General features: G+C 40.4%; 1 protein-coding gene across 2 annotated transcripts in view; it reads left to right on the top strand.

Moving 5' to 3' along the window:
* The window catches only part of ntrk1 (neurotrophic tyrosine kinase, receptor, type 1), a 52,070-nt gene extending 25,858 nt beyond the window's left edge, over positions 1 to 26,212 (top strand). Inside the window, exons 8-17 of one of the 2 annotated variants that reach the window (XM_075466274.1) lie at positions 1,204 to 1,536; positions 2,567 to 2,584; positions 2,674 to 2,732; positions 2,809 to 2,911; positions 6,293 to 6,448; positions 8,144 to 8,274; positions 10,630 to 10,802; positions 18,089 to 18,329; positions 20,966 to 21,124; positions 25,701 to 26,212. In XM_075466274.1, coding sequence (XP_075322389.1) covers positions 1,204 to 1,536; positions 2,567 to 2,584; positions 2,674 to 2,732; positions 2,809 to 2,911; positions 6,293 to 6,448; positions 8,144 to 8,274; positions 10,630 to 10,802; positions 18,089 to 18,329; positions 20,966 to 21,124; positions 25,701 to 25,886 — 1,559 coding nt within the window. In that variant the 3' untranslated portion in view covers positions 25,887 to 26,212. The remainder of the gene's footprint in view (positions 1 to 1,203; positions 1,537 to 2,566; positions 2,585 to 2,673; positions 2,733 to 2,808; positions 2,912 to 6,292; positions 6,449 to 8,143; positions 8,275 to 10,629; positions 10,803 to 18,088; positions 18,330 to 20,965; positions 21,125 to 25,700) is intronic. The other variant, XM_075466275.1, reaches the window with a different exon arrangement.
* The last annotated feature ends 290 nt before the right edge of the window (positions 26,213 to 26,502 follow it).

Genomic DNA, 26,502 nt, shown 5'->3' with positions numbered 1-26,502 from the left:
TGGTTTAGACACGTAACAGGACACTTTTGGCAGTTTTTGTTTAATCTAAGCTAATGAAACCAAAAAAGAAGCCATTTTATCGATGTCTCACAGTTGAAATAATACCTCCCACTTAATGATTGTTGAAGGCAAGAGCAACAATTTAATGCTCTTGCATTGCGCACTTTTATTTCAAAGTGTCCGTGCTTTAAAAACATGTCAGAGACATTAAAGTTTCTGCGCCCCTGTACAACCATTGCATTAACATGAGCTGCAGGCGGACGTAGAACTGCATAAGTACCGGAGGAGACAGGCTCACGTTAAACATATCTGGCCGCTTGCCTCTTCAGATAACTGCTGTTTTATAGGCTTTTCCTATTTGCCTCCCAAAGCACTCACTGTTTTACGTCCTTGTTAATATTAATAACCGTAGTTATGTACCTCAGAGTGCTCCACCTCTGTCAATATTACATTTTCCTCCATCAGTTTCATTGGACAAACAAGATGGCGTGTGTTGAATCGTCATTTCCGCAACATCCTGAGCCATAAACCCAGCAGAGCTCTTAGATCCAAGGACTCAGGTCAGCTGGTCCAGTCCAGAGTCCAGACTAAACATGGAGAAGCAGCATTTAGCTGTTATGCTGCAAACAAGTGGAACAAACTGCCAGTGGAGATTAAACTTTCAGCAAATGGAGACATTTTAAAATCCAGGTTAAAAACATTTCTGTTCTCATGTGTCTATGCATGAAATCTGCACGATATCTTTGAACTTATCTGGACTGCTTGTTTTTAAATTAATTTAAATTATTTTATTTGTTTCTCTTTATATTCTTTTATGTATTTTTAATGCTTCTTCCACTCCCTGCTGCACTGCTTTTATTTTATGTGAAGCACTTTGAACTGTTTTGTACATGAAATGTGCTCCAAATAAATTTGATTTGATATTTCATCATACCAGCTTGCCCTGAAATTCTATGTGATCTCAGCCGGATGTCAATACCTGTACAAAAAGCATCAGAGTAGAGGGAATATTTTCCATTTATGCATGACGAAACCTATGAAGAGATAAGAGCGGATGCTTGTCAACTTTAGCTGAGAAGTGGACTTCTTTAGAGGAATTGTATTAGCCAAATGGCTGCAGGTAATATATGAGAACTGTATTAATCCTGTCATGATGCATGATTCTGCTGCCCTTAAACCTCCAAACCTGTCATCTGTCCGCAGTTCCAGTTAAGATCCTCTTCCTGAAAGACGCCGTGCAGCAGCACAACTGGTGTTTCCCCTTTGCTGTGGATGGCAATCCTGCGCCAAAGATGACTTGGCTGCGCGACGGTGTTCAGCTCAGAGAAAGCATCTACGTATACACGCAGTTAATCCCGGACTCGAGCGATGGCTCAGTGAAACACGGCTGCCTCTTCCTTAACAAGCCGACCCACATCAACAACGGCAACTACACGCTGATTGTGGACAACAAGCTGGGACGGGACGAGGCCACTGCCGTCGGGATGTTCATGGAGAACCCCTTCGACTCGCTCGACCCTGAGGGGAAGATTCCAGGTGAGCTCCTCATCAATGTTAAATATTTTTTCCAAGCCACTAGGATGTGCACTTGAAAAAATGCCCCTCCAAAAATAAGTAAGAAAAACAACAAATACAAGACGTTTTTGCTTGAAATAAGCAAAAAAAATCTGCCAATGGAACTAGTGAAAATCGGCTTGTCAAGATTTCTTGAAAGAAAATTTGATATTTAGGACTTTTGAGTTAAAAGTGATCTTGAAATTAGCTTAAAAACCTCTTCAAATGAAAAAAAAGCTTGTTTCATGTGAAATATGACTCAAAACAAGACTTTTTCACTTAACAAGATATTCCAGATGTATTGTATTAAAACAAGTCCCTATATCTGGCTGAAATGGTACTTGTTAGGCAGTTGTGTCTGATATTAAGTGTAATGAGATACTCAATGAGATAAATATACTTGGTAAGATTTAGAATTTTTCCAGTGTGGAGCTTACATACTTCTTTAATAGGTTTGGAGTTAGAAATACATTTTAAACAACATGGCTGCTCTGTGCTATAAAACATGCTATGATATGAGCGCTGCGTTTGATACTGTAGATCACAGAATCCTGTTGCACAGGCTGGAAAACTGGGTTGGACTTTCTGGAGCGGTCCTTAACTGGTTCAGGTCCTACTTAGAAGGCCGGAGTTATTTTGTTGCAATTAGCAGCTATGAATCTGAGCGAGTGGCCATGACTTGTGGAGTCCCCCAGGGGTCAATTCTTGGACCTCTTCTGTTTAACTTGTATATGCTCCCTTTGGGTGCATATGCTTTTATTTTATGTGAAGCACTTTGAATTGTTTTGTACATGAAATGTGCTACAAAAAAATTAGATTTATTTAATAATATTTGAGGTTTCTGGAGTATGTCCCCTCAGAACTGTCATTTATATTAGCTTATTAGCAAATAAAACCAGTAACCGCTCACTGATTACTAATCCAACTAAACATTTTGTGCACCCCTACCCCCCCTATAATGTTGGGTCATAACATTATATAACGGTTTGTTTTCTCACTTCCCACATGCCAGTCCTTGATGTGGGTCCAAGTAAGTTGTCAACTTGAAAATCTCTGCATGCTTCTGTGCCACTGATTAGACTTTATGTGACATTATTCCTTTATTCCCCCCCCCCACAGGTCCTACAGACAAATCAGATATGGATGTTACAGAGAACCCAGAGAGCCGAGTGTTTGTGGTACGTCCCTGTGTCCAAAGCCCGATGCAAAGCTAATGAGAGCCAGCAGCGCTAACGGCTGCTGTCTGTTCCACAGGTGTCTGTGGCCGTGGGTCTCGCTGTGTTTGCCTGCACCTTTCTGCTCGTCATGGTTGTGGTCATTCACAAGTGCGGTCAGCAATCCAAGTTTGGCATCCACCGTAAGTTTGGCACGCATTAACTTTCATTTACCTGCATGCACGATGCAGCAGCTGGCTGATGGAGAGAACACGAACAAGAATAAGTGAACGGAAACGGTAAAAAATCGTCCATTTATTTATTCCATTTATCCAAAAAAAAATGCTAACACACCAGATTTGAAGGCATGGTTCACATGAGGGGGAATGGAAACAACTCTGCAAACTGCATAATCAGACCTGGCAAAGATTAAAATGATGGGATTCACCAGCTGTTTCCAGCCTGAGGCAGCAAACAATTAACTCTGGTGACTGAGCAATGTCTCCTCAGATATGATATAACAAGAGATCAAAAGCATTACTTCCTCTTGATGTTCTCCCCACGCTTTAGGTTTATTTCCAGTTAGAACAACTACATTTTCTATTGAATTATGACCATAAGTAACACTCTCCGGTGACAATACAACCACGGCCTAATTGATTTGCTTCCGACCAGTCGATGGAAACGTGTCAGATTCTTTTAAAAGATGAGATTTTCAGTGAATGGAAACCTGGCAGCTTCTTTGCTTTCTTGCTCTATAAGAACAGTTTTCATCTCTCTGTTAAAGTGATAAAATGTGCTTTTAGGTATTCACTGACAGAGAAAAACTTTTAACTGTGTTTATAGTTCCTGGAGTTCCGTATTTCAAACACACCCACTGGTTTGAAGATGTAGAAAGAGCCTATCCCAGCTGCAACAGGTCACCAATGAGGTTAACTTTGTAAACTTAATTCAGTTCACGATACCGTGCCACCAAGATCAGTTTCAGCCTCAAACAGCTGCAGAGTCCTGACTTATATTACATCTAAGACCTCGTTTAAAAGCTTGTTTTTTCACTCTCCCTCTGTGGCAGCTTGTTCAGCTACACGTGCACGTGTTTTTCCTCCGTAGCATAAACCGTGTTATTCAGCCAGACAGGCTCCCACCTGAAGAGAGAGAAGACGACGTCGGTGTTGCTTTGGTTTTCCAGAGAGCGATCAATGAGCTGCTTGAACAGCTGAGTTTCAAGTGGAAAATTTGTGCCGTTTATTTACTTTGTCGTTAAGAAATAATGATGTTTGATTATTTTATTGTGAAAACCGAACTAATCTTTGTTTAATGGTGCCAAACGGAGTTAAAGAACCGAATAAAAGGACGCCATCACCGAGATTTCCTTCTGTTCTTGGGTCCTTGCTGCCTTGTTTCGACCGTCTTTCACCATGAAAACTGCACCACAAGTGGTACCCATGTGCAGGCAATATAAATAAGTTAGTCTTTATCATTTTTTACTTTTTTTACACTGGAAAAAATCTAAATCTTACCAAGTATATTTGTCTCATTGAGTATCTCATTACACTTAATATAAGACACAACTGCCTACAAGTACTATTTCAGCCAGATATAGGGACTTGTTTGAAGACAATACATCTGGAATATCTTGTTAAATGGAAAAGTCTTGAAAACAAATTGTTTTGAGTCATATTTCACATGAAACAAGCTTTTTTTGACATTTGAAGAGGTTTTTAAGCTAATTTCAAGATCACTTTTATCTCAAAAGTCCTAAATATCACATCTTATTTCAAGAAACCGATTTTCACTAGTTCCATTGGCAGATTTGTTTTGCTTATTCCAAGCAAAAACGTCTTGTATTTGTTGTTTTTTCACTTATTTTTGGAGGGGCATTTTTTTCCAGTGTACTCTCACTTTCTAGCCTTGTGTCAGAACACTCCCCATTAAGAAGTACGAGTTTCCAGCTTCACTTTATGCATCTTATTCGTCTTTCCATGACACTTCAGATGGATATTCTGCCTCTTTAATACCACACCCACTGCTTGTCGTAGGTCATGTACTTAATTTTTAAAGAATTTGTTTTGATCTAAACCAACTTAGGGGGTAAAAAGGAGTCTGATGGCTCTTTGACGAGAGCATAGAAGATGTTGTTGTACTCTTAACTGGCTGGCTGCCTCCCTCCTGATGTGCCAGTTCTGCTGATTTCTGCCCCTCCTCTCTGAATGAGGTTAGCACACTGGAAAAAATGCCCCTCCAAAAATAAGTAAAACAACAACAAATACAAGACGTTTTTGCTTGAAATAAGCAAAAAAATCTGCCAATGGAACTAGTGAAAATCGGCTTGTCAAGATTTCTTGAAATAAGATGTGATATTTGGGACTTTTGAGATAAAAGTGATCTTGAAGCTTAGAAAACTCTTAGCTTAAAAAACTCTTCAAATGAAAAAAAATCTTGTTTCATGTGATATGTGACTCAAAACAATTTGTTTTCAAGACTTTTTCATTTAACAAGATATTCCAGATGTATTGTCTTCAAACAAGTCCCTATATCTGGCTGAAATAGTACTTGTTAGGCAGTTGTGTCTTATATTAAGTGTAATGAGATACTCAATGAGACAAATATACTTGGTAAGATTTAGATTTTTCCAGTGCAGCTTTGGGCTACATTTTGTCATCTCCAAACAAACTTTTGGCAGCCAAGCAGCATCATAAGCAACAGATTTTTGCGTGTCGAATGCAAACAGGATTCCTGTTTCCGTTCCGTTTTGTTGTTAATTTTTTTTTTATTGTTACACTTTTAGTTTCATAATCTCTGGGCTAAGGTTAAAGAAAGGATTCTAAAACATGCTAATTTTTGTTTTAGCCCATCTGAATTTCCAAAAACAAACTTTGAATAAGCCGTAATCAAACTGCAAATCGTTCTGTCAGTCGATCAGAAGGTTACACACAGCAAAGAGCGACTAATATAGGTTTCCACTGAGACGTAACTTTGCACGCGGGCGGCTGCTGCGTTCGCCAGGCTAAAGTGCCTTAATTACTGCAGGAGAACAGCGGCACAAACCTCCACTGGCCACCGCCACGTGGTGAGGGCCATTAAAGAAGATGGATAGATGGATGGATGGAGGAACAGCTAGCGGTGATATAGCTCCACGTGGACACCCCACCCTTCTCTCTCAGAGTGCCTAAGTGGGCCTGATTGCCTAAGTGGACCGTGTTCCCTCTTTCCTTCCCTCCAGTGCTTCCACGCTCTCTCTTTGTTGTTCCATTTTCTTCTGTTTTTGGACTCTGGGGGGGTTTGTGGTTTGCCTTGCTGAGTGGGGTTTCAAAATTTGGGCCCCACTTGTTTGGCTTCTAATGCGCACCGTAGTCAGAGGGTTGCTAACCGTTCAGGCTTCCTGTACGCTTCAATGCGGCCTGATTGCTGCATGGTTGATGATGGTGATTATTAGAGCCAAGTTGATAGCAGAGAATGTTGATTCTTCAAGGGAAAATGGGTCCTGAATTGCTTCTTTTGTTGCCTGCTGTAATCACCGCTGGTTGGAGACTGATTAGGTGTCACGTAGCCCTCAGTTCTGCCCGTGTGCTCCGTTTCATTAGGCTCATCGGTTCTGGGTGCCGAGGACGACCTGGCCGTGTCGCTTCGTTTCATGAACTTTGGGATCAGCCCGCCTTCTTCAGATGAGGATTCTGGTTTGTCCAGTTTCGTTGAGAACCCGCAGTACTTCTGTGGCATCATCAAGGACAAAGACATGTGTGAGTGTCCCCACTTTACTGATGTTTGTCAACAAATAAAATCAGGCCAGTTTCACAAAACTGCTCTTCAATTTGGCCACTCGTGGTGGTTATTCAATTATTATTCTTTATAACTAGGGCTGGGCAACGATTAAAATGTTTAATCTAATTAATCACATGATTAATCACGATTAATCGCATTTGTACGCAGAATCCAAAAATGAATCCAAAAGTAGTGTACAGCTTTTAGCATTTAGTTTTATTTTAAATGTGCTGCCATATGAATGAAAGTGCCATAACATTTGTTGTGCAAACACACTTTTAACATCAGCATCTTTCTGTAGTTTTTATGTAGAAGCCTCGCTCCACTGTCTGTTTCCTTGAATGACTTGCTGCTATCAGTTGTGTGTTTTGCCTTTAAGTGATATTTTAGACTGGAACTACTACGCTGAGAAGACAATTCAACTTGGCAGTGTTTACAGATGACTTTGGTTCTGTCGACTCCGCCGTCTGGAAGAACTTTAAAGGGATAGTTCGCCTCTTTTGACATGAAGCTGTGTGACATCCCATATTAGCAACATCATTTATGAACATTTTCTTCTCGTTTTGGCGTTGATGAAAGTAGTCCGGCTAGTTGACTGGGGTTTAAAAAATAAAGCGTTTTGCTTCTCAAAACAATATGCGTTCAAAAGAGTAATACATTTACATCACAAAATCGTTCTGCAGAAAAAAGTCAGACCTCACAATCGCTTGGCCCTATTTTCTCTCCTTTCGTATCACTGCCTGCTGTGCAGACCGAGCAGCAAACACCGTAACAGGTGCGGCTGTCGGCAGGCGGCAGCAGGCAGTGATACGAAGAGAGAGAAAATAGCGCCAAGCGGACTACTTTCGTCAACGCCAAAACGAGGCTGGAACTCGGCTCACAGGACGCAGCAGGGGGTAAGAACATGTACATAAATGATGTTGCTGATATGGGATGTCATACAGCTTCATGTCAAAAGAGGCAAACTATCCCTTTAACATGAAAATGGCCGAGTAAAAGTTCCGTACCCTTCTCCATGTTTGGTGGATCCGCCGATTACTTTCTTTTCCGGTTCCGCAGCAGACGGCAACAGACTTTTACAAAATAAAAGCCTGTGAGCAACAGACTTTTACAAAATAAAAGCCTGTGAGCAACAGACTTTTACAATAATAAAAGCCTGTGATCAACAGACTTTTACAAAATAAAAGCCTGTGAGCGACAGACTTTTACAATAATAAAAGCCTGTGAGCAACAGACTTTTACAATAATAAAATAAATAATAAAACGGGGGTGGTCTGTGGCGTAGTGGGTTGAGCAGGCGCCCCATGTACAGAGGCTATAGTCCTCAATGTAGCTGGCCCCGGTTTGAGTCCCGCATCGGACGGCCCTGTGCTGCGTGTTGTTCCCCCTCTCTCTGCTTTTGTTTCTCTGAACTTAACCATCCATTAAAGGTACAAAAGCCCCCCCCCCCAAAAAAAATGTTTTTGGGGGCTTTTGTGCCTTTAATGAATAGGGAAAAAAAGAAGGTTTTTTTTTTTTTTTTAATAAAAACAAAAAGCAAAAAAGAAAACGTGCGTTAATGCGCGATAAAATATTTATCAGCGTTAAATAATTAACGAGTTAACTCGCCCAGCCCTATTTATAACATATCAAATTGAATCTGTATCCTGAAGGCATTTCTTTTATAATCTCAGGTGTCCAGCATATCAAACGGCAGGACATCGTGTTGAAGTGGGAGCTGGGTGAGGGAGCATTTGGAAAGGTCTACCTGGCAGAGTGTGCGAACCTCAGCCCCGACAGCGACAAGATGCTGGTCGCCATCAAAGTGAGTAACTCTTATCTTATTCCCTTCAAAAGCAATTTAACCCGCCGGTCTTCCTGCTCAAAATAAAGCAAAATGTCAGCCGTTAGTATGAGGGCTCTGCACTGAGGGGGGGGGGGGGGGACAAAACTGCTATTGTGGGATTTTTGCTGAAAATAAAAACACTCACGACTCAAAGCAAGAAGAACTTTAGGATCAAAGCTGAGGATTTTTGGACCGTGTCCAACGTATAAACCCATCAGCTCTGCTAAGTCACTGATAAAATAAAAAAATATCCAAGAAATAAAAGCCGTTTCCTCCTGCACTCGCATCTAAATCCACCTCTGTGGTTTCAGAGTGAGCCGTCTTTGTTAAAGGACTGTAAGGTGGTCTGACACACTTCTCATGTTCCTGCAGGTTAATGCAAACCCACAGAGCACAAAAAAACAACATGAGAGAATATGCATCAGCTCACATTTATCATTCCATTAATCACGCTTTCAGAACACATCATCACTAAAGGGGGAAGAAAGGCATTCTGGGCTGTGATGCTCCTCACCATCTGTTGCTTGATTTAAATATTTTCTTTTTAAACCTTTCAGAATGGGTGAAAATCTGAGTCAAATATTCACTAACTTTCTAATTAAAGCAAGTATCCTGCAAATCGCTTGAAGATCAGTCAAAACATTTTAAGTTTTTGATTAATTAAATGTTTTTTTAAGTACATTTATGGGAGATGTGCAAGTTAATGAAGCAAATAAGGTGAAGCCTGATTGTGAATGTAAGCATGCTGTTTTCTATGGAATAAGGTGGCCCAGAAGGGTCAAAACATAAGCCACCCTAACCCCATGTCATGTCATGAACATTTAACATTTAAAACAACGTGTTTCACTCACTTCTCAAACTTCTTGGACACCTCTGCTCCTCCTCTTCCTCTCTGTGCGTCTGTTAGGACCCGAACGCCGTTCACTTCCGCTGTAGCGTAACCTCCGTTGTGACTTTCGTATTGCGTTGAGCCTTCTGGGCCACGTAGAAAAACCATGTTTGACAAACTTCCGACTGAGTAAAAAGTGAAAGAACATCAATAATAAGTCAAAATTTTCTTTGTCAGGATAAGAAATCACTGGCTAATTTCTGTATTAAGTGAACAAAATAACTCCTGATAAGAATTAGTTATTAATAGCAAAGCAAAACGGCCTCTAAATTGACCTTAGCAGCGAGTGTGCCTGGTTATTTGTCTCGTTTGTCTCCGGGTGGCCCTGGGATGGACTGGAATATGCACAACTCTGCTCATAAATGCTCAAAAAAGGTTTTTCCTATATGCGACATCGCTATTAATTAGATATAACATATATTACATCATATTTGAACAACTTAGTTATCTTTATGACGGACAAGTTGCCCATTTTAATATCTTTTTGGTCAGTTTTTCCACACCTAATGAGGTCTTTTTGATCTAGAACGTCAAAGTACACTTTTACCAAATTCATTACATTTAAAGGATTTTAACCCTCCTGTTGTCCTGCGGGTCAAAAGTGACCCACCACCATGTTTAGCTGTAGAAAAAATACCTTAAACTATCTTTTTCCAACTTGAAATTTTATGACTTTTCCTAAAGCGACCCCATCATTATGGGTCATTTTTGACCCGTGAATTATAAAAACATTTAAACACCAGAAAAAAGTTCACTGTTTTTTTCCCCTTTCAATATAATTAATTCAGAAGTAATTACTTCACATTTATATAATAGCAATAATAAACCTTTATTATGTAAAAGAAAACTGAGAAAACAAGAAAACTGTTGGTCCGACTGACAGTTGGTTTGTGGTTAAAAAAAAAAAAAAAAAAAGTGTAATCCTGAAAACTGGTGATTGTCTTTTTGTATTGTGTAACAAAAAATACATGATAAAAAATGTGTTGAATTGAGTTGAATAGATAAATAACAGGTGGTTTCATCATACAAAATAGATTTTGGATTTAAAATTCAATTAAGTTGCTTTATTTTGGGGCTTTGGTATGCTTTTTACCCATAAGACAAGGGGAGTAAACACAATGTTAAGACCGCACAAAGGGTTAAATTATTATTATTTTTTTTAATACTACATATATCTTTCTAAGTGAATATCATGACTTATTGACTCACTTATTTTGTGTCTTTTATGTATTTTTTTTCATCGCCTTACTTTAGTGGTGTCTCTCATCTCTTATAATATGAAAAATCTATACATTTAGTCCTATAAAACAAGATAATATCCAATATTACTCTACAGCGATGTCCGAGTGTGTTAGACCACATAACACTCGTTCTTATTTGTTCATGAGAGAAAGTGTAAAATTCATCCTGCTCGTCTGAAATGTGAAACCTCTGTGTGGTCGCAGACTCTGAAGGATGCAAACGAGTCGACCAGGCAGGACTTCCAACGGGAGGCGGAGCTTCTGACGGTGCTCCAGCACCAGCACATTGTGCGGTTCTACGGGGTGTGCACAGACGGAGAGCCGCTGGCCATGGTGTTCGAGTACATGAGGCACGGGGACTTAAATCGCTTCCTTCGGTACGTAGAGGACCACAGTCGGTCACATAATGTCATTCCACACAGCGGTTAATGTCAGCCTTTAGTTGGCTGGGTGAAAGGCTGCAGAGGCAGCAACAACACCCTCACAGCAGATGTGTCAGAGTTGGAAAAGCACAGTAGGAAGGCGTCCCAGCAGAGTGCCCGCATTCACAAAAACCAGTTCCCCCGAATCTGAAGCAGCCGAGGTGGAACACAGCCATCACTCCTCTCATCGTGCACAATAAAGCTGAAATGATTACTTGAATAACAAATTAGTTGATTGAATGAAGAATTGAACTCTTAATTTTTATTCATATTTTTTAAATTCTTCTAGCTGGTAACTCTGAATGTTTCCTGATTTCCTTTTTTTTTTAGGGTTTTCTGTTGTGATGGACATCTTAATTATTATTTTATAGCAATCTTCCTACAAAAACATTCACATTAGAATATATAAACATGTAAAAAACCTATTTTTTCATTCTTGTCATTTTTTTTCTCTGCTTTATGGTAACATTTCACATTTAGTGCCCCTATTTAACATGAATATAAGCCCCATGTGAACTCCAGAATAAAATGAAAGTCATAAACGATAGTTGAATCGTAGACAAAATGTATCTGCAGTTAAAAAACATCTAGATTTTTATAGCTGTGTATCGCTACACTGCCATTTATAGTGTAATTGTGCACCGTCCTCCTCTAACAGTAGCCACACTTCTCTCTGTTGACAGCAACATTTAATTTTTTTAAAGTAATTACATCGAATGATTTAAATCTCTCAGAAATGTGAAACATTCTTTAAGGTCGGGGATTATTTTCTCTTATTTTCATGTATAAGATCAACAATAATGTCACAAAAAATCACAGAAATGCCTCAGAGGGCTCGCTCGGTGTCCTTCGACGTGGGATTCAGACACTGTAGATAAAGTTTGTGACATTCAGTACATTTGTGTCCAGAAAAGATAAAGGGTCACTGTCCTCATTTCCTGCCAGATAAGAGCTAATTCTGATAAAAATAAGAAAAAAAAAGCATTTATTCAAATATGAATGCATTCCAACTGACCCAAACAAAATAACTTTGTTTTAATCAAAGTAAAACATGTCACATAATCAGATGTACTTTCTGTATCTATGTTGCCAATTCAAAAGACGAAGCTCAGAAACTGACATTTTCTTTGTCTTACCATTATTGAAATGTCCAAATCTCCACTTTATCTTGCTCATGTACGTCCTCTTATGAGGTCTTTCTTGCTGCCGTGTTGTTCTCCCTAAAAGCTGCTTCAATAAGCCGACCCTGCTGAGGATCTGTGGTGCGGCTTTTTCTAATTTTAGGGCTGCACCATGATTCAGAAACAGCAAATACAGCTTTAAATGATGCCATCTTCACTGGTTTGCTTGATAAAGACTGAAGATCTTTATTTTGTTCACTCCATTCGTGTCCAGCTTCACTACAAAACCTGAAAGTCGAATCAAGAGCAATAATCTTATTACTAGATTTATAAATCTGGTCAATTCCTAGTTAAAGTTACATTTAAGCAAAATACAGATGACTTTTCTTTCTAGAAGCTTCTTTTGCATCATCTATACTGAGGTCGATTGCTTTAAATTAGTCATTTTAATCTTTTAGTGTGAACAGGTAGGTGGTTTTCAATGAAGTAGATGCCATTTCCTGTATTCTGGTGCATTTTAACGCCAAATTAGCACCAGATAATCAAAACTGGTTCTGTGAGACATAGATCAACAAAGGGCCCAACATAAAAGTCATTGCAACAGTCATGTGTCAAAGTATTTCTTCTGGAGTTTAATGTATGTTCTTCACCCAAGAGGGCTCTGTGATTTAAAAAAAAAACAAACATGCAATAGGCATCTCTAAACGAATAATAGAACTTAGTAGAGGGCATTGGAGTGTTTTTTTCCACCCAAGAGGCCAATTTAGTGTATTTTGCCACCCAATAGGACATTTTAGCGAGTTTTGGTTAGCAAGAGGGCACTTTAGCATGCAGTTTTGCCACCCAATAGGACATTTTAGTGAGTTTTGGTTAGCAAGAGGGCACTTTAGCAGGCAGTTTTGCCACCCAATAGGACATTTAAGCGAGTTTTGACTACCAAGAGGGCACTTTAGCATGCAGTTTTTGCCACCCAATAGGATATTGTAGCGTGTTTTGGCTCCCAATAGAACATTTTAGCGAGTTTTGGCTAGGCCTACCAAGAGGGCACTTTAGCACGCAGTTTTTTCCACCCAATAGGACATTTTAGCGAGTTATGGTTTCCAATAGGACATTTTAGCGAGTTTGACTACCAAGAGGGCACTTTAGCATGCAGTTTTACCACCCAATAGGACATTTTAGCGAGTTATGGTTCCCAATAGGACATTTTAGCAAGTTTCGGTTACCAAGAGGGAACTTTAGCACGCATTTTTCCACCCAATAGGACACTTTAGCGAGTTTGACTACCAAGAGGGCACTTTAGCACGCAGTTTTGCCACCCAATAGGACATTTTAACGAGTTATGGCTCCCAATAGGACATTTTATCGAGTTTTGGCTACCAAGAGGGCACTTTAGCACGCACATTTTTCCACCCAATAGGATATTTTAGCGTGCTTTGGCTCCCAATAGGACATTTTAGCGAGTTATGGCTCCCAATAGGACATTTTAGCTAGTTTCGACTACCAAGAGGGCACTTTAGCATGCAGTTTTGCCACCCAATAGGACATTTTAGCGAGTTATGGCTCCCAATAGGACATTTTAGCTAGTTTTGACTACCAAGAGGGCACTTTAGCATGCAGTTTTGCCACCCAAAAGGACGTTTTAGCGAGTTTTGGCTACCAAGAGGGCACTTTAGCAAGTTTTGGCTACCAAGAGGGCACTTTTGCACGCATTTTTTTCCACCCAATAGGATATTTTAGCAAGTTTTGGCTACCAACTAAACTAAATGATATAAGTGAGAACATACCTGCTCTAAAGCAGGTGCAGAAGCTCCAAACCTCCTCTCCCCATGACCTGAAAAGAAAGCAGACAACACAAACTAAAAACTTTCATCACCTCTGCACTGAACGAATGAGAAGCGCTCTAATGAACCAAATAGTTCAGGAAAAGGACAAGTTTTTGTGTCTTTTTACAATCTTGAGTTTTGAGAAACCACAGAGCGTAGGCTGTGCTGACCTATTAGAGCTCACTTGGCACCTTGAAACCATCTGAGGAAACCATCAGAGCAGATGCGGTTGACGCTAACTGCCAGGTGTCCTCCACAGGAGACAGATTGGGAACAAAAAAACACACATGCATGCACACAGGCTTTTCCTGAGATGTATGTCCACGAATGGATGGAAATCACATTTCCAGGAGACAGAATGGGTGAAACGTCTCAGAGCCCCCACAATGCAGCTGCTTTCCCACCCTGCCACCTGCCTTATAAACTAATAGTGATTGTATAGACAACTTCCTTTGTCAGGAGGGGATGAAGTGGAGAGCAGCGATATTAGGATGGATGAAGCTGTGATTTGCTCATTTAGGCAGGAGTTGGACGTGAGAGTGGGTGTTTATGATCCACAGAAACAACTGAGAGTTAATGTGCTCTGCATCTCTGAATTACATTATTGCAAATCAATTGTAGGCGTATTACAAGCCTCATGTTTTCTATTAACCGTCATTTTAAATGGCTTTATTGTGGCGTGGTCATGCTGACCAAGTCTGTAATACTCTGAAGAGCTCATGCTGCGTATGCCAGAAGTGTTCAATCTGCAGATTGCATGCTGAGGTCATTGTCCTCCAGGTCACCCAAGGTTGGTGCCATAGTTACAGGCATGCTGAAAGGCCAAACCTTGTGTTTTTTAATAACCTCAACAGCCAATGGGAACAAAATAAACAAAAAAAAAAAGCAGAGACCAGCAGTTTCTGGGAACATGTGTGTTCATACAGCCTACTCGACCATTCACAGTGGTCCCCATACACCAAACAATCCATTTAAGAACTGTGTAAAAGCCTTGAACCAACCTTCATTTCTTTATATATAGGCACAGGGATTTACTGAAACATGCAGACATAACTGGAAAAACAGGTTGTGCAACTCTAAGGAGCCGGAAGTCTATCTGCTCTGAGCTCCTTTCTCCTCCAGCACAGCCTGAACCCTCTCAGATGAGCTTTCTGTCCTTTCTTTAAGGAGTCTTCAGGAATAGTTCTCCAGGCTTCTTGAAGGACATCCCAAAGCTCTTCTCTGGATGTGGGCTGCCTTTTGTTCCGTTCTCTGCCAACATGATCCCACCCTGCTTCAGTAATGTTGAGCTCCGGGCTCTGGGGAGGATTCATCCCTCCATCAGACCTGCTGCCACTGATTTTCAGCCCACTTCTTGTGTCCTTTGGCACAGCTCAGCCTTTTCTCCCTGTTTCCCTTCCTTAAGAACGGCTTCCTGACAGCCACCCTTCCATGGAGCCCATTTCTGATGAGGCTTGGGCCAACAGCAGATGGATCAGCTGAAGGTCCAGATGCATCTCTCAGCTCCTGTGTCAGGTCTTTGCTGGATGTTTTCCTCTTTCTTAAGGACATCACTTTCAGATCCTGTTCATCTGCTGTAGATAGTTCTTTAGGCCTGACACTTCTTCTTCTGTCCTCCACTTGTCCAGTTTCCTCAAATGTTTTAAGGACACACTGCACACCATGCTGAGATATGCCAAGTTTTCAGCTAACAGCTCTTTGGGAATCACCTTGTTGCTGCAGAAATCCTGTTTTCTGTCTGTCACACTGTGTTATCTTTGCTGTTTTTCACACATGCAGCTAAAGAAATGGGAACAAATCTTAATTCCAGTCTAAAACCCACAAAGAGCTTCTAGATTATTCATTTCTGGTGGCATAAAACAGTTTAATCATTTAATTTATATTAATTGTTCCATAATTAGTCATTAGATTATATCTTATATTCCTTTTTTAAGCTTTAAATTGAATCTCAATTACTTTTTCTTGATGTTGAATAACATAATTCTTATTATTGTCGGTTTTTTTCCTACTTTTCTACTTTTAGACGCGATAACATTCATTATTTTTTTGGGATTAGGATTTTTTTAAACTGAATTTCTTATATTAATTTGACTCTTTTGGTAACTGAAAGCAGTTTTAACGTAAATGTAGAAAAAAGTTGAAACTATGAAGCTGTTTTTCACAGATGCAGCTAAAGAAATGGGAACACATGATGTGTCTCTGTGACAGGCTGCTGGGAACAAAGTGCCTAAAGATCCAGTTTAAAACGGCTTCTTTGCTGAGTTGTCTGTTCTGTGTGGACACAACACTGGTTCATCCCTTGAGTTAGGAGCCTTTTTCCTGCTTTAATGGTTCATAGGACTAAAAAACACGGAACAAGGACTGAACTGATGAGTAAAAAAAGCAACAAATGTCCAAAGAAAACCTTCAGAAAGCAGACCTATAGCTCAAAATATTACAATATAATCCGACTGCTTGGAAGAAAATATAAAGAAGTGAGAGGCGGCTCAAGACTTTTGTCGTCCACTTTCCTCAAATGTTTTAAGGACACACTGCACACCATGCCAAGATATTTATGAGAATAATGTTGGTGCGAAAATATTTTTTTGTATCTGTCAAACTGGGATTTTTGACATTTTTTATAGATCCAACTAAAGAAATGGGAACAAATGATGCGTCTATATGACAAGCTGCTGGGAACAAAGTTTTTTATGCTTACGCTACGTGATTCATATGTTAAGTGGCTTAACAAACAAAACACACATTCCTCTGAAAATGGTCAGGTACAAGGACTGGGCTGAAAATGAATGAAGATGGTGCCACTATCCAAAAAACTATTGCTCAAGACCAGTTTAAAAGACATCTGGCTACATGGAAGCAATATACACGATATGGAAAGATATGCACTGGGTTGTACATCATTAAAATTCTACAAACAGGTAAAATATTATTTCATTATGCCGTAATGACGGCAAAAAACAAATCCCTTAAAGTACATTTTAAAAGTAATGCAACACATGCAGTACATGGTATACAAGCTGAGTCCTTCATACCGTTTTCTGCTGAAATCTCCACTTTATCTCGCTCATATACGTCCTCTGATGAGGTCTTTCTTGTTGCCGTGTAGTTCTCTCTTAAAGCTGCTTCAATAAGCTGACCCTTCTGAGGATCCGTGGTGCTGCTTTTTCTAGTTTTATGGCTGCACCATGATTCAGAAACAGCAAATACAGCTTTAAATGATGCCATCTTCACTGGTTTGCTTGATAAAGACTGAAGATCTTTAATTAGTTAGTTAAAAGTAATGAAACACATGCAGTAAATGATATACAAGCCGAGTCCTTCATGCCGTTTTCTGCTGATCTGTACGTTATTATTCACTTGCACATCAGTATTAGTGGATAAATACAAATATATTCTTATGCCTATTTAAACCATACATTCAAACCATATTCTCATGATGCAGCCGTTTTATCCACATTTCCTCTTAATAAAACATGCCATGAATCTAACCCTTTAATACAGAACACTATAAAGGTTTGGAAATGGATACCAAAGCTCCTGAAACTTACTGCAAATTCCTTCAGTCCTCTATTTAACTGACACACAGTGGGGTTACATGGCACTGAAATGATCAGATTATTGGCTAAATTACAATCAGACTGAGTTATTAAGTTCATGTAGACACCTTAATCTGACAAGAAATTGGATCGGATCGGGTTACTCGCGATCGGATTAAGGCAATTAAGTCAATCGCATTAACAATTAATAGAATTGGGCCTGAGTTTGTTGTTGTTGTTGGTGGTGAAGAGGTCAACAGGAAGTGGCTCTATTAGCAACAGTTGGAATGGGTACAGCGCCACCTATCATACCGGGGTATGACACGCTTTGTGCCAATGATTCGATTCATTCACCGCCATATATCCAAGGAGAATTACCCTTACTCAACTCATTCTTATTGTAATTTAGCCAATAATCCGATCCTTTCAGTGCCATGTGACCCCACTGTGTGAATTAGATTTATTAAAGATGGTAGATATGCATCTTTACATCAGCTGTTTGTATAGATTCTTACATTACAGAAGTTATTTATTATATCTTGGTAATACGCCACATAATCATTGTTCTTTATTAACAATTCAATCATGTCATATGCAACACTCACTGGGTGTATTTGACGTTTTAAGATTCAAATTCATCGTGGACCCGTGTCTGCATCTAATCTTCCATTTTTTTTCCATAAGAATTATTTAAAGTGATGTACAGATGTTGAATCGTGCAGCTGTGAAAGCTCACCCGTCCTCCGTGTGTCACCCCGCAGAGCTCACGGTCCCGATGCTCGTATCCTGGAGGAGTCGAAGATGCCCCCGTTGGGTCAGCTGACCGTGCCTCAGATGCTGCACATCGCTGCCCAGATCGCCTCGGGCATGGTTTACCTGGCGTCGCTGCACTTCGTCCACCGGGACCTGGCAACCCGCAACTGTCTGGTGGGGGAAGGCCTGGTGGTGAAAATAGGAGACTTCGGAATGTCCCGGGACATCTACAGCACAGATTACTATCGCGTAAGAGTCCGGAAAACACTGCAGAGGAATAATCAGCGGTCCATTTTACGATACAGAATTTGAAGTTGTGCATCAGAAAAAGGTGGATGGAAATGGCACCCAAAGCAGACACAGAGAGTTGGAGTTAAGTTTATTGAATTGAGTCCAGGAGGATTTCCAGAGTGGAGGGAAGGATGCTGGCTGTGGTGCAGTGGCTCTGAGGGCGAACAGGCCGGTAGGTGAGGCAGGAAGGCAATGGAAGCACTAGGATTAAACGCAGGAATCGGCCTAATTACCACCGGTGAAGTGAGACAATCTGGCAAAGTCTGGTTGCTCCTGCAGCTCCTAAAGACTCTGACCTGATGAGAAACAGATGTGAAAGCAGGAGCACTTCCGTACTTCCTGGATACCTGCTCAGCCCCGCCTAAGGCTGTGTTCGAAACCGCATACTACATACTACATACTACATACTTCCATACTGCATACTACATACTACATACTACATGCTTCCATACTGCATACTACATACTGCATACTACATACTTCCATACTGCATACTGCATACTGCATACTACATACTACATACTGCATACTGCATACTGCATACTGCATACTACATACTGCATACTTCCATACTGCATACTACATACTTCCATACTGCATACTACATACTGCATACTGCATACTACATACTACATACTTCCATACTGCATACTACATACTACATACTGCATACTACATACTACATACTACATACTTCCATACTGCATACTACATACTGCATACTGCATACTACATACTTCCATACTGCATACTACATACTGCATACTGCATACTACATACTGCATACTGCATACTACATACTGCATACTACATACTACATACTGCATACTGCATACTACATACTGCATACTACATACTACATACTACATACTGCATACTACATACTACATACTGCATACTACATATTACATACTGCATACTACATACTGCATACTACATACTACATACTACATACTGCATACTGCATACTACATACTTCCATACTGCATACTACATACTGCATACTGCATACTACATACTACATACTTCCATACTGCATACTACATACTACATACTGCATACTACATACTACATACTACATACTTCCATACTGCATACTACATACTACATACTGCATACTACATACTGCATACTGCATACTACATATTACATACTGCATACTACATACTGCATACTACATACTACATACTACATACTGCATACTACATACTACATACTTCCATACTGCATACTACATACTACATACTACATACTGCATACTGCATACTACATACTTCCATAGTGCATACTACATACTACATACTGCATACTCATCGATCAGACAGTATGCAGAGCGTTTACCCACAATGCATTTCTCTCCTGCCTGAGCCGAAATCAGCCGGCCTGAAGCTGATTTCTCTTAAGCTCTAAACTCTGTAAACTTTTGCAACATTTGAAACATTTTCAGGCGAGAAAGTAGTCGTTTAGATCCCCAACGTGTTGAAAACCTGACAAAATACCGGCTGTTTACCATTTTGTTCCCACGAATTCAGCGCTACTAAAGCTAGCCGCAGTGAGCAACGCACTTCCGGTTATTTTCACAAAATAAAATACCCGTTGCCTTTTATCATCGGGAAAGTCCCTCCACTGGCTGCCTGTGCATTTTAGAGTCCATTTTAAGATTCTTTTATTTGTTTTTAAATCTTTAAACGGACTCTGGGCCCCGCCTTACCTCTCTGAGCTGCTCCATCCTTCTGCTCCTGCCTGGTGCCCCAGGTCAGCTGATCAGCTGCTCCTGGAGGCACCGAGGGGCAAACGGAGGCTCAGAGGAGATGGAGCTTTTCCGCTGCTGGTCCTAAACTGTGGAACGACCTCAGGCCCCTTCACTGTCCATTTTTAAAACTCGTCTTAAAACCCATTTTTATTCCCTGGCTTTTAACCCAGCATGAGACTCTGTTTCTGTTATTGTTTTAATATTGTTATTGTTTATTATTGTTTTTACATTGTTCTTATGTTTTATGCCTTATACTTCGTGTTGTTATTCATGTACAGCGCTTTGTTTCAGCCACGGCTGTTTTAAAGGGCTTTATAAATAAAGTTGAGTTGAGTTGACTGACAAGTCAAACTAAGGATCTCCATTGATTCTTAGTTCGGTAGCTTAGTATTTGCAGAACTGGATGTATTTTCAGACTTTCAGAATTTGCACTCGTATATTTGGTTGTAAGTTTTTGCAGCTGCTTTCCTTTAGAAATGGAATTGGAGTTAAACCAAACAAAACCTCCTCTTGTCCTGCTCAAGGGTTTGTGAAAGTGAAAATCCCCCTCTACACATCATTAAAGCCACAAATTACACACTCACTAATTAATTAAGAACGGCAGACAAAGGAGAGTACATGAGCTGATTTTGGCGGCATTAAGCATTACTTTTTTTTTTTCTTTTTACTTTTTAGCGTGAATTAAGTTGCCATTAATTAAAAGTTAGTCTATAATGAAAGCCCATACCACAATAAAACTGCGTCCCCTGGAAGAACAGCAGTAGGAAATCTTTTGAGCTTTGCAGAAAGCCACCAAGCAAACTGAGACTTACTGGACTTAACTGAATGTCTTCATTTTCAGGTGGGCGGACGAACAATGCTGCCGATCCGCTGGATGCCCCCTGAGAGCATCATGTACAGGAAATTCACGACGGAGAGCGACATCTGGAGCTTTGGAGTGGTGCTCTGGGAGATCTTCACCTACGGGAAACAGCCCTGGTATCAGCTGTCCAACAGCGAGGTGAGTCGGGCGGTACTGATGGTTTTTGCGTGCCTAGTTTGAGTCAAACTTTATTATCATTATTATTATTATTATATCTGTGTTTATTCTCAGTCATTCAGCAGGTAATCCTAAGAACCTTATGTAGAAAGCACCTGGACTTCTGCCGTATTCTCACTCCTGAATGAAAACATCAACACGCCATCATCACCTCGTGTAACAAGACATTTTCACTGCAAGTGAAAGATATATCACATTTATATCAAAACTATCTGAGCAGCTTCATGTTCAATATAGTCAATATTTATTCATTTAAGTAAATTTGTTTTACATTAATTAGAATTACACAAAAAAAAAGCTCTAGAAACTAAAGGAAAAAATATACAGTAGTCATTTTGGGGGTTTACATTTGGATTAAAAGATTGAAAACACTTAAAGCATGATTGTGCATCACATGTGAAGCTATGGCTTGCAGCCACTTAGCTTAGCTAGCTTAGCTCCACTGGTTGGGTACACACGACACACCAGAAAAACCTGCCATGAAGTGTTTTTTTTTTCAAGACTTTGCTTTTCGTACAGTTGGAACAAAGATATTGTGTTTTAAAGAGCTTTAAATGTGAAGTTAGAAGGGGTTATTCCATTTGGGTTGAGCCAGAGTGGCAGCTTCCTCTAAACCAAGCTGAGCTAAGCTAAGCTAAGCTAAGTTAATTGGTTGCTTGCTAAGGCTTCATATGAGAGCTTTTTCTATCTTTTAGTTTGAAAAAAGATAAAATTCTACCACATACTGAAATTAAACAAACTATAGATGAAAAATAATTTAATTTTCTGTTTCAACTCGACGTTGCATGCTCAAATTTCCTGAATTTGCTTTGGAATAGTTGAGCTTAATCTCCAGAACCTCATTAAATGAAGCTGAGAGTCAGGTGAATAATTATGTGTGAGGGATTTTGGTGAACTGTCTCTTTAAAGTGTTCACATAAACCAGACAGGAACAATTCTTTAAATAACCTTGTTTTTTTTTTTGCTGGACATTCACAGTCGAGTTAACAGAACTTTAGTTTGTTATGTTAAAGGAAACGTTACTGTTTGCAACCTGCCATGTTTAACAGACTAAATGAGTGTGACGTTAATCTTGAAGCTGTTTTATTTAATTTTCAAATAAATCTACATGTATTAACTAAACTTTACAAACTGTAATAGCACAGGTGCTTCAGCCTGAAAGGTTTCCATTTAAACTTTCGGAACATAACATTTTCGCTGCAGCCGTAGATACTCAACACTCTTAAACTAATCAATAAGTTCATAATAATTAAGGGCAGTGCAGTCTAGCCTTTTCAGCTTAAGCACCAAGAAGTGGGTCTCCACTGTGACCACAGCGGTGCTATTACAGGCCGTAACCCTCTCTCCTTTCAAGACCAGGGTGTATCACTTTTCTTTTGCACTCAATCCAAATCTCATTGGCTTCATTTTTGCCCAGGGCCAATGAACAGTAATCAAGTTATCCTAATCTGTCTCGCCCAATGAGGGACAGGTGAAATTATCATGTTGCCTCAATAACTCAGTGGAAGAGATAAATCATCCCAAACTACCGAAATTGCGACTGTGGGCATTTCAGCGGACTGTTGTGAGTCTCTGTTCTGCCGTGGGACTGAGTGACGGGTCATTTTTAGTGAAGTGGCTCTGCTGACAGGCCTCCTCTGTTCCCCGGATCAGCCAAAGGTTAACAACAGGGAGGCGACTGAGTCGGTAAGCATTCAAACGGATAGTGCAGTGACATCCTCGACAGTGATTTATTCACCGAGAGCGTGTGAACTGCAGCCATTAGAGTCTGAGCGGGAGGTTATTCATATTTTGGCTGCTCTCGTTTGTCCCCGAGGTTGCAGCTAATGGACACAGATCAGTCAATCTGTACATAGTGAGGCTTTTTTTTTTTTTTTTTTAAATATTGTCCTTGATGCAGTTGATTTAAAAAAGAATAATAACTAGAAAAGCTCCAAGCAAATAGTAACCCCAATGCGGAGGGGTTTTTGAAAATTTCTAGGGGGCGCCACTGAGCCATTTTGCTCCACCCACACACAATACCCTTTACATACGTACGAGGTCATCAGGATGGACGTTTATGCCGAGTTTCATGACCTTGTGATGATGATAAGGCTTTCAAACCACAAACGCCATCACAAGATTTTCACCGCATGACCACGCCCACTTCCTTTGAGGTTTCAAAAAGTTTCTCCATGATTTTTAAGAGTCTTAAGAGTAACCTGGCCAAGTTTGAAGCTTGTAGCATTAAATCTGTAGGAGGAGTTTGATCATATGCAAGGCGTGGAATCGGGCAAAAATGGCACCAAAACGCACCTTCCATCCAAAATGGCCGCCTTCCTGTGGTCGTGGGACCATGGCGGCAAGAGACTTTTTTGTGCGTCTGGGCATGATGAATGAGTGTACCGAATTTCATCATCCCACGCGAAACTAACCCCAATGCGGGGACCATTTTTAAGCATTGTAGGGGGCGCTACAGAGTCAATGAGCGACTCCCAAAATTATAAAGTTTAGATTCTTTCATTTCGTCGACTGGCAGGTGGTGCTCGCAAAATTTCAAGAGTTTTCGAGTACCTTTTGCAAAGAATAAGAATAATCCTTACAGATACAATAGGGTCCTTGCAGTTTCACTGCTTGGTCCCTAATAAAAAAACGTCAATAAGAACAATTTTTACGTATATGAGATGAGTCAAAAAACCTTCTCTCACTTCCATTTAGTGTTATCTGTGTTTGCACTTCCTCAGACATGCAAGCACCATCTAGAAACTTCTATTTTTTCCCCTAACCCCTTACCTATATGATACATTAAGCATTAATTTACTAAACTAATTGTCTCCACTTATATCAGAGCGACACTGAGGTGAAGCACATGAATATGTAAAGAAATTATAAATCCATAACTGAAATACACATTATGCTGCACGATGAGTACTTTTATATTTGGTGCTTTAAATAGAGTTTTAGGCTAATGAATTTAAAGGTCAAATGCATTGGATGGTGTGTCATTTAGTGACTCAAACAGCAAATTGAAACTTAGCGAATACACCCAAACAATGGTGGCACAAAAAGCCGCTCTGGAGACAGTTTTTGGTTTGGTCCCTTTTCAGCTACTGTCATAACAGGCTGGAAGGGAGAGGAGGGCAACTCAGACAGTCTATTTCTAACCAAAACCTGCGTTTTTAGATAGAAATAGCTCTTTCTGAGATAAAGAAAACACAGCATTCCTTATTTTAATACCATTCTGCTCTATTACTTTGCCTTTATTTGCTAAGAAATCCCTCTAAATGTCTAAATGCCACTCTAAATATCTTCCATTACTGGTCTTATGTAATATAAATATTCTGTTTAAAGCCAAATTGAGTCATAAAAATAGTGTAATTTGTGATGTGAGCTGATCAGCCACAACATAATGTCTCATTGAGTTAGTCCCCCCTATATTTTGGCACCAAGCCATCAGTAGTACAACCTTTAAGTCCTGTAAGTTTAGAGGTGATGCCTCCATGGATCGGCCCGGTTATACCTTGATTGGACTGATTAAAGGGAGAATTTGACTCTCATTGACTCTGTAGCGCCCCCTAAGATGCTTAAAAATGGTCCCCGCATTGGGGTTAGTTTCGCGTAGGACGACAAAATTGGGTACACTCATTCATCATGCCCAGACGCACAAAAAAGTCTCATACCGCCATGGTCCCATGTCCACAGGAAGGCGGCCATTTTGGATGGAAGGTGCCATTTTTGACCGATTCCACGCCTTGCATATGATCGAACTCGTCCTACAGATTTAATGCTACAGACTTCAAACTTGGCCAGGTTACTCTTAAGACATGGGGAGAAAAAAACATGGAGAAACTTTTTCAAACCTCAAAGGGCGTGGCCGTGGCCAGACTGTGAAAACCATGTGATGGCGTTTGTGATTTGAAAGCCTTATCATCATCGTAAAGTCATGAAACTTGGCACACACGTCCACCCTGTCGACCTCGTACGTATGTAAAGGGTATCGTGTGTGGGCGGAGCAAAATGTTTCAGTGGCGCCACCTAGAAATTTTCAAAAACCCCTCCGCATTGGGGTTATTATGTGCTCGTACGTACGCAGAGGGTATCGTGCTTGTGGCAAGAGCTGCGCGACTATGACGTATGCCCCAACGTACGCACATCTCGGTCCCGCATACAGCTGCTTGCAGCTTTCTAGTTATGTTTATTTTCTATGTATGAAACACAATCTCCACTCCCTGCTGGTGTGAATCACACACTTCTTTTAAATGGCATCTGTATTGGCTGATCGGGTTCCTCATGTCCATGTGAGCTCCATGGTTTCACTTCCCTGCCTTAGAGGGAGGCTTAATCAATAAAATCCTTGGGTCTGTGCTGCTGGGCCAAAGAAAATGTCAATGGTCAGTCTATTTTGCGTGCTGCAGAATGATTCCAGTAGTTTGTACACGACTCGGTTACCAGTTTGGCCTGTTATAGATCCCAAATATCATGGGACTAATGGTTTCTGGAAGTGCAAATTTCTCTTTAAACCTTGAATTGAGAGTAAGGGTTCTTGATCTCCCAACAGGCCATTGAATGCATAACGCAGGGCCGGGAACTGGAGAGGCCGCGGACGTGCCCCAAAGAGGTTTATCTGCTGATGCAGGGCTGCTGGCAGAGGGAGCCCCAGCAGAGGATGGTCATCAAGGACATCCACAGCCGCCTGCTCGCCCTGGTCAAGAACCCGCCCGTCTACCTGGACATCCTGGGCTAGAAGGGCCGAGAAACAGCCGGGGAGCAGAGATCAGAGGCTGAGAGCGCTAATCAGAGCTTAATTCTTTCTTTTTTTCATTTTTAAATAGGCGAGCTGGAATGAATTCATCCCCCAGTGAGACCAGTTAATTTCCAAGCCTTGCTGCTTGATGAACGCAGAACAACCAGTTAGCAGTGACCTTTCCGCTGATTCTGTAACACTTTACAATAACCATCATTTATAAAAAGCATATTAAACATTAATAAACTATCTGTTTAGCATTTATAAATGGTGTATATCCTGTTTATAAGTGATGGTTAAACATTAATAATCAAATCAAATCAAATATTATGTAAAGCATGTGCTATACAAATAAATTTGTTTTGATTTTGATTTGATTTGTAATTTTCTCCGTTCCAGCTCGGCCTTGGTCCCTGTTTACTGCGCCGCGTTTCTCTGGAAAATGTCAAATGTTTACCAAAGTGTTTAATGTTTATGTGACGTGGGATCAGCCCGACGGAGGGACGTGCATGGATACGTGTTGCAGGGACTTACGGGCGTCTCACGATGACACTAAAGACATCGTGACGAAAGCTGAAGAGAAGCAGAAGAAAGATTATTACGGGAGGAGGAAGTA

This window comes from Odontesthes bonariensis, chromosome 5 (assembly GCF_027942865.1).
Source record: "Odontesthes bonariensis isolate fOdoBon6 chromosome 5, fOdoBon6.hap1, whole genome shotgun sequence".
Classification (NCBI taxonomy): Eukaryota; Metazoa; Chordata; class Actinopteri; order Atheriniformes; family Atherinopsidae; genus Odontesthes; species Odontesthes bonariensis.
This window is presented reverse-complemented; position numbering and strand designations above follow the sequence as displayed.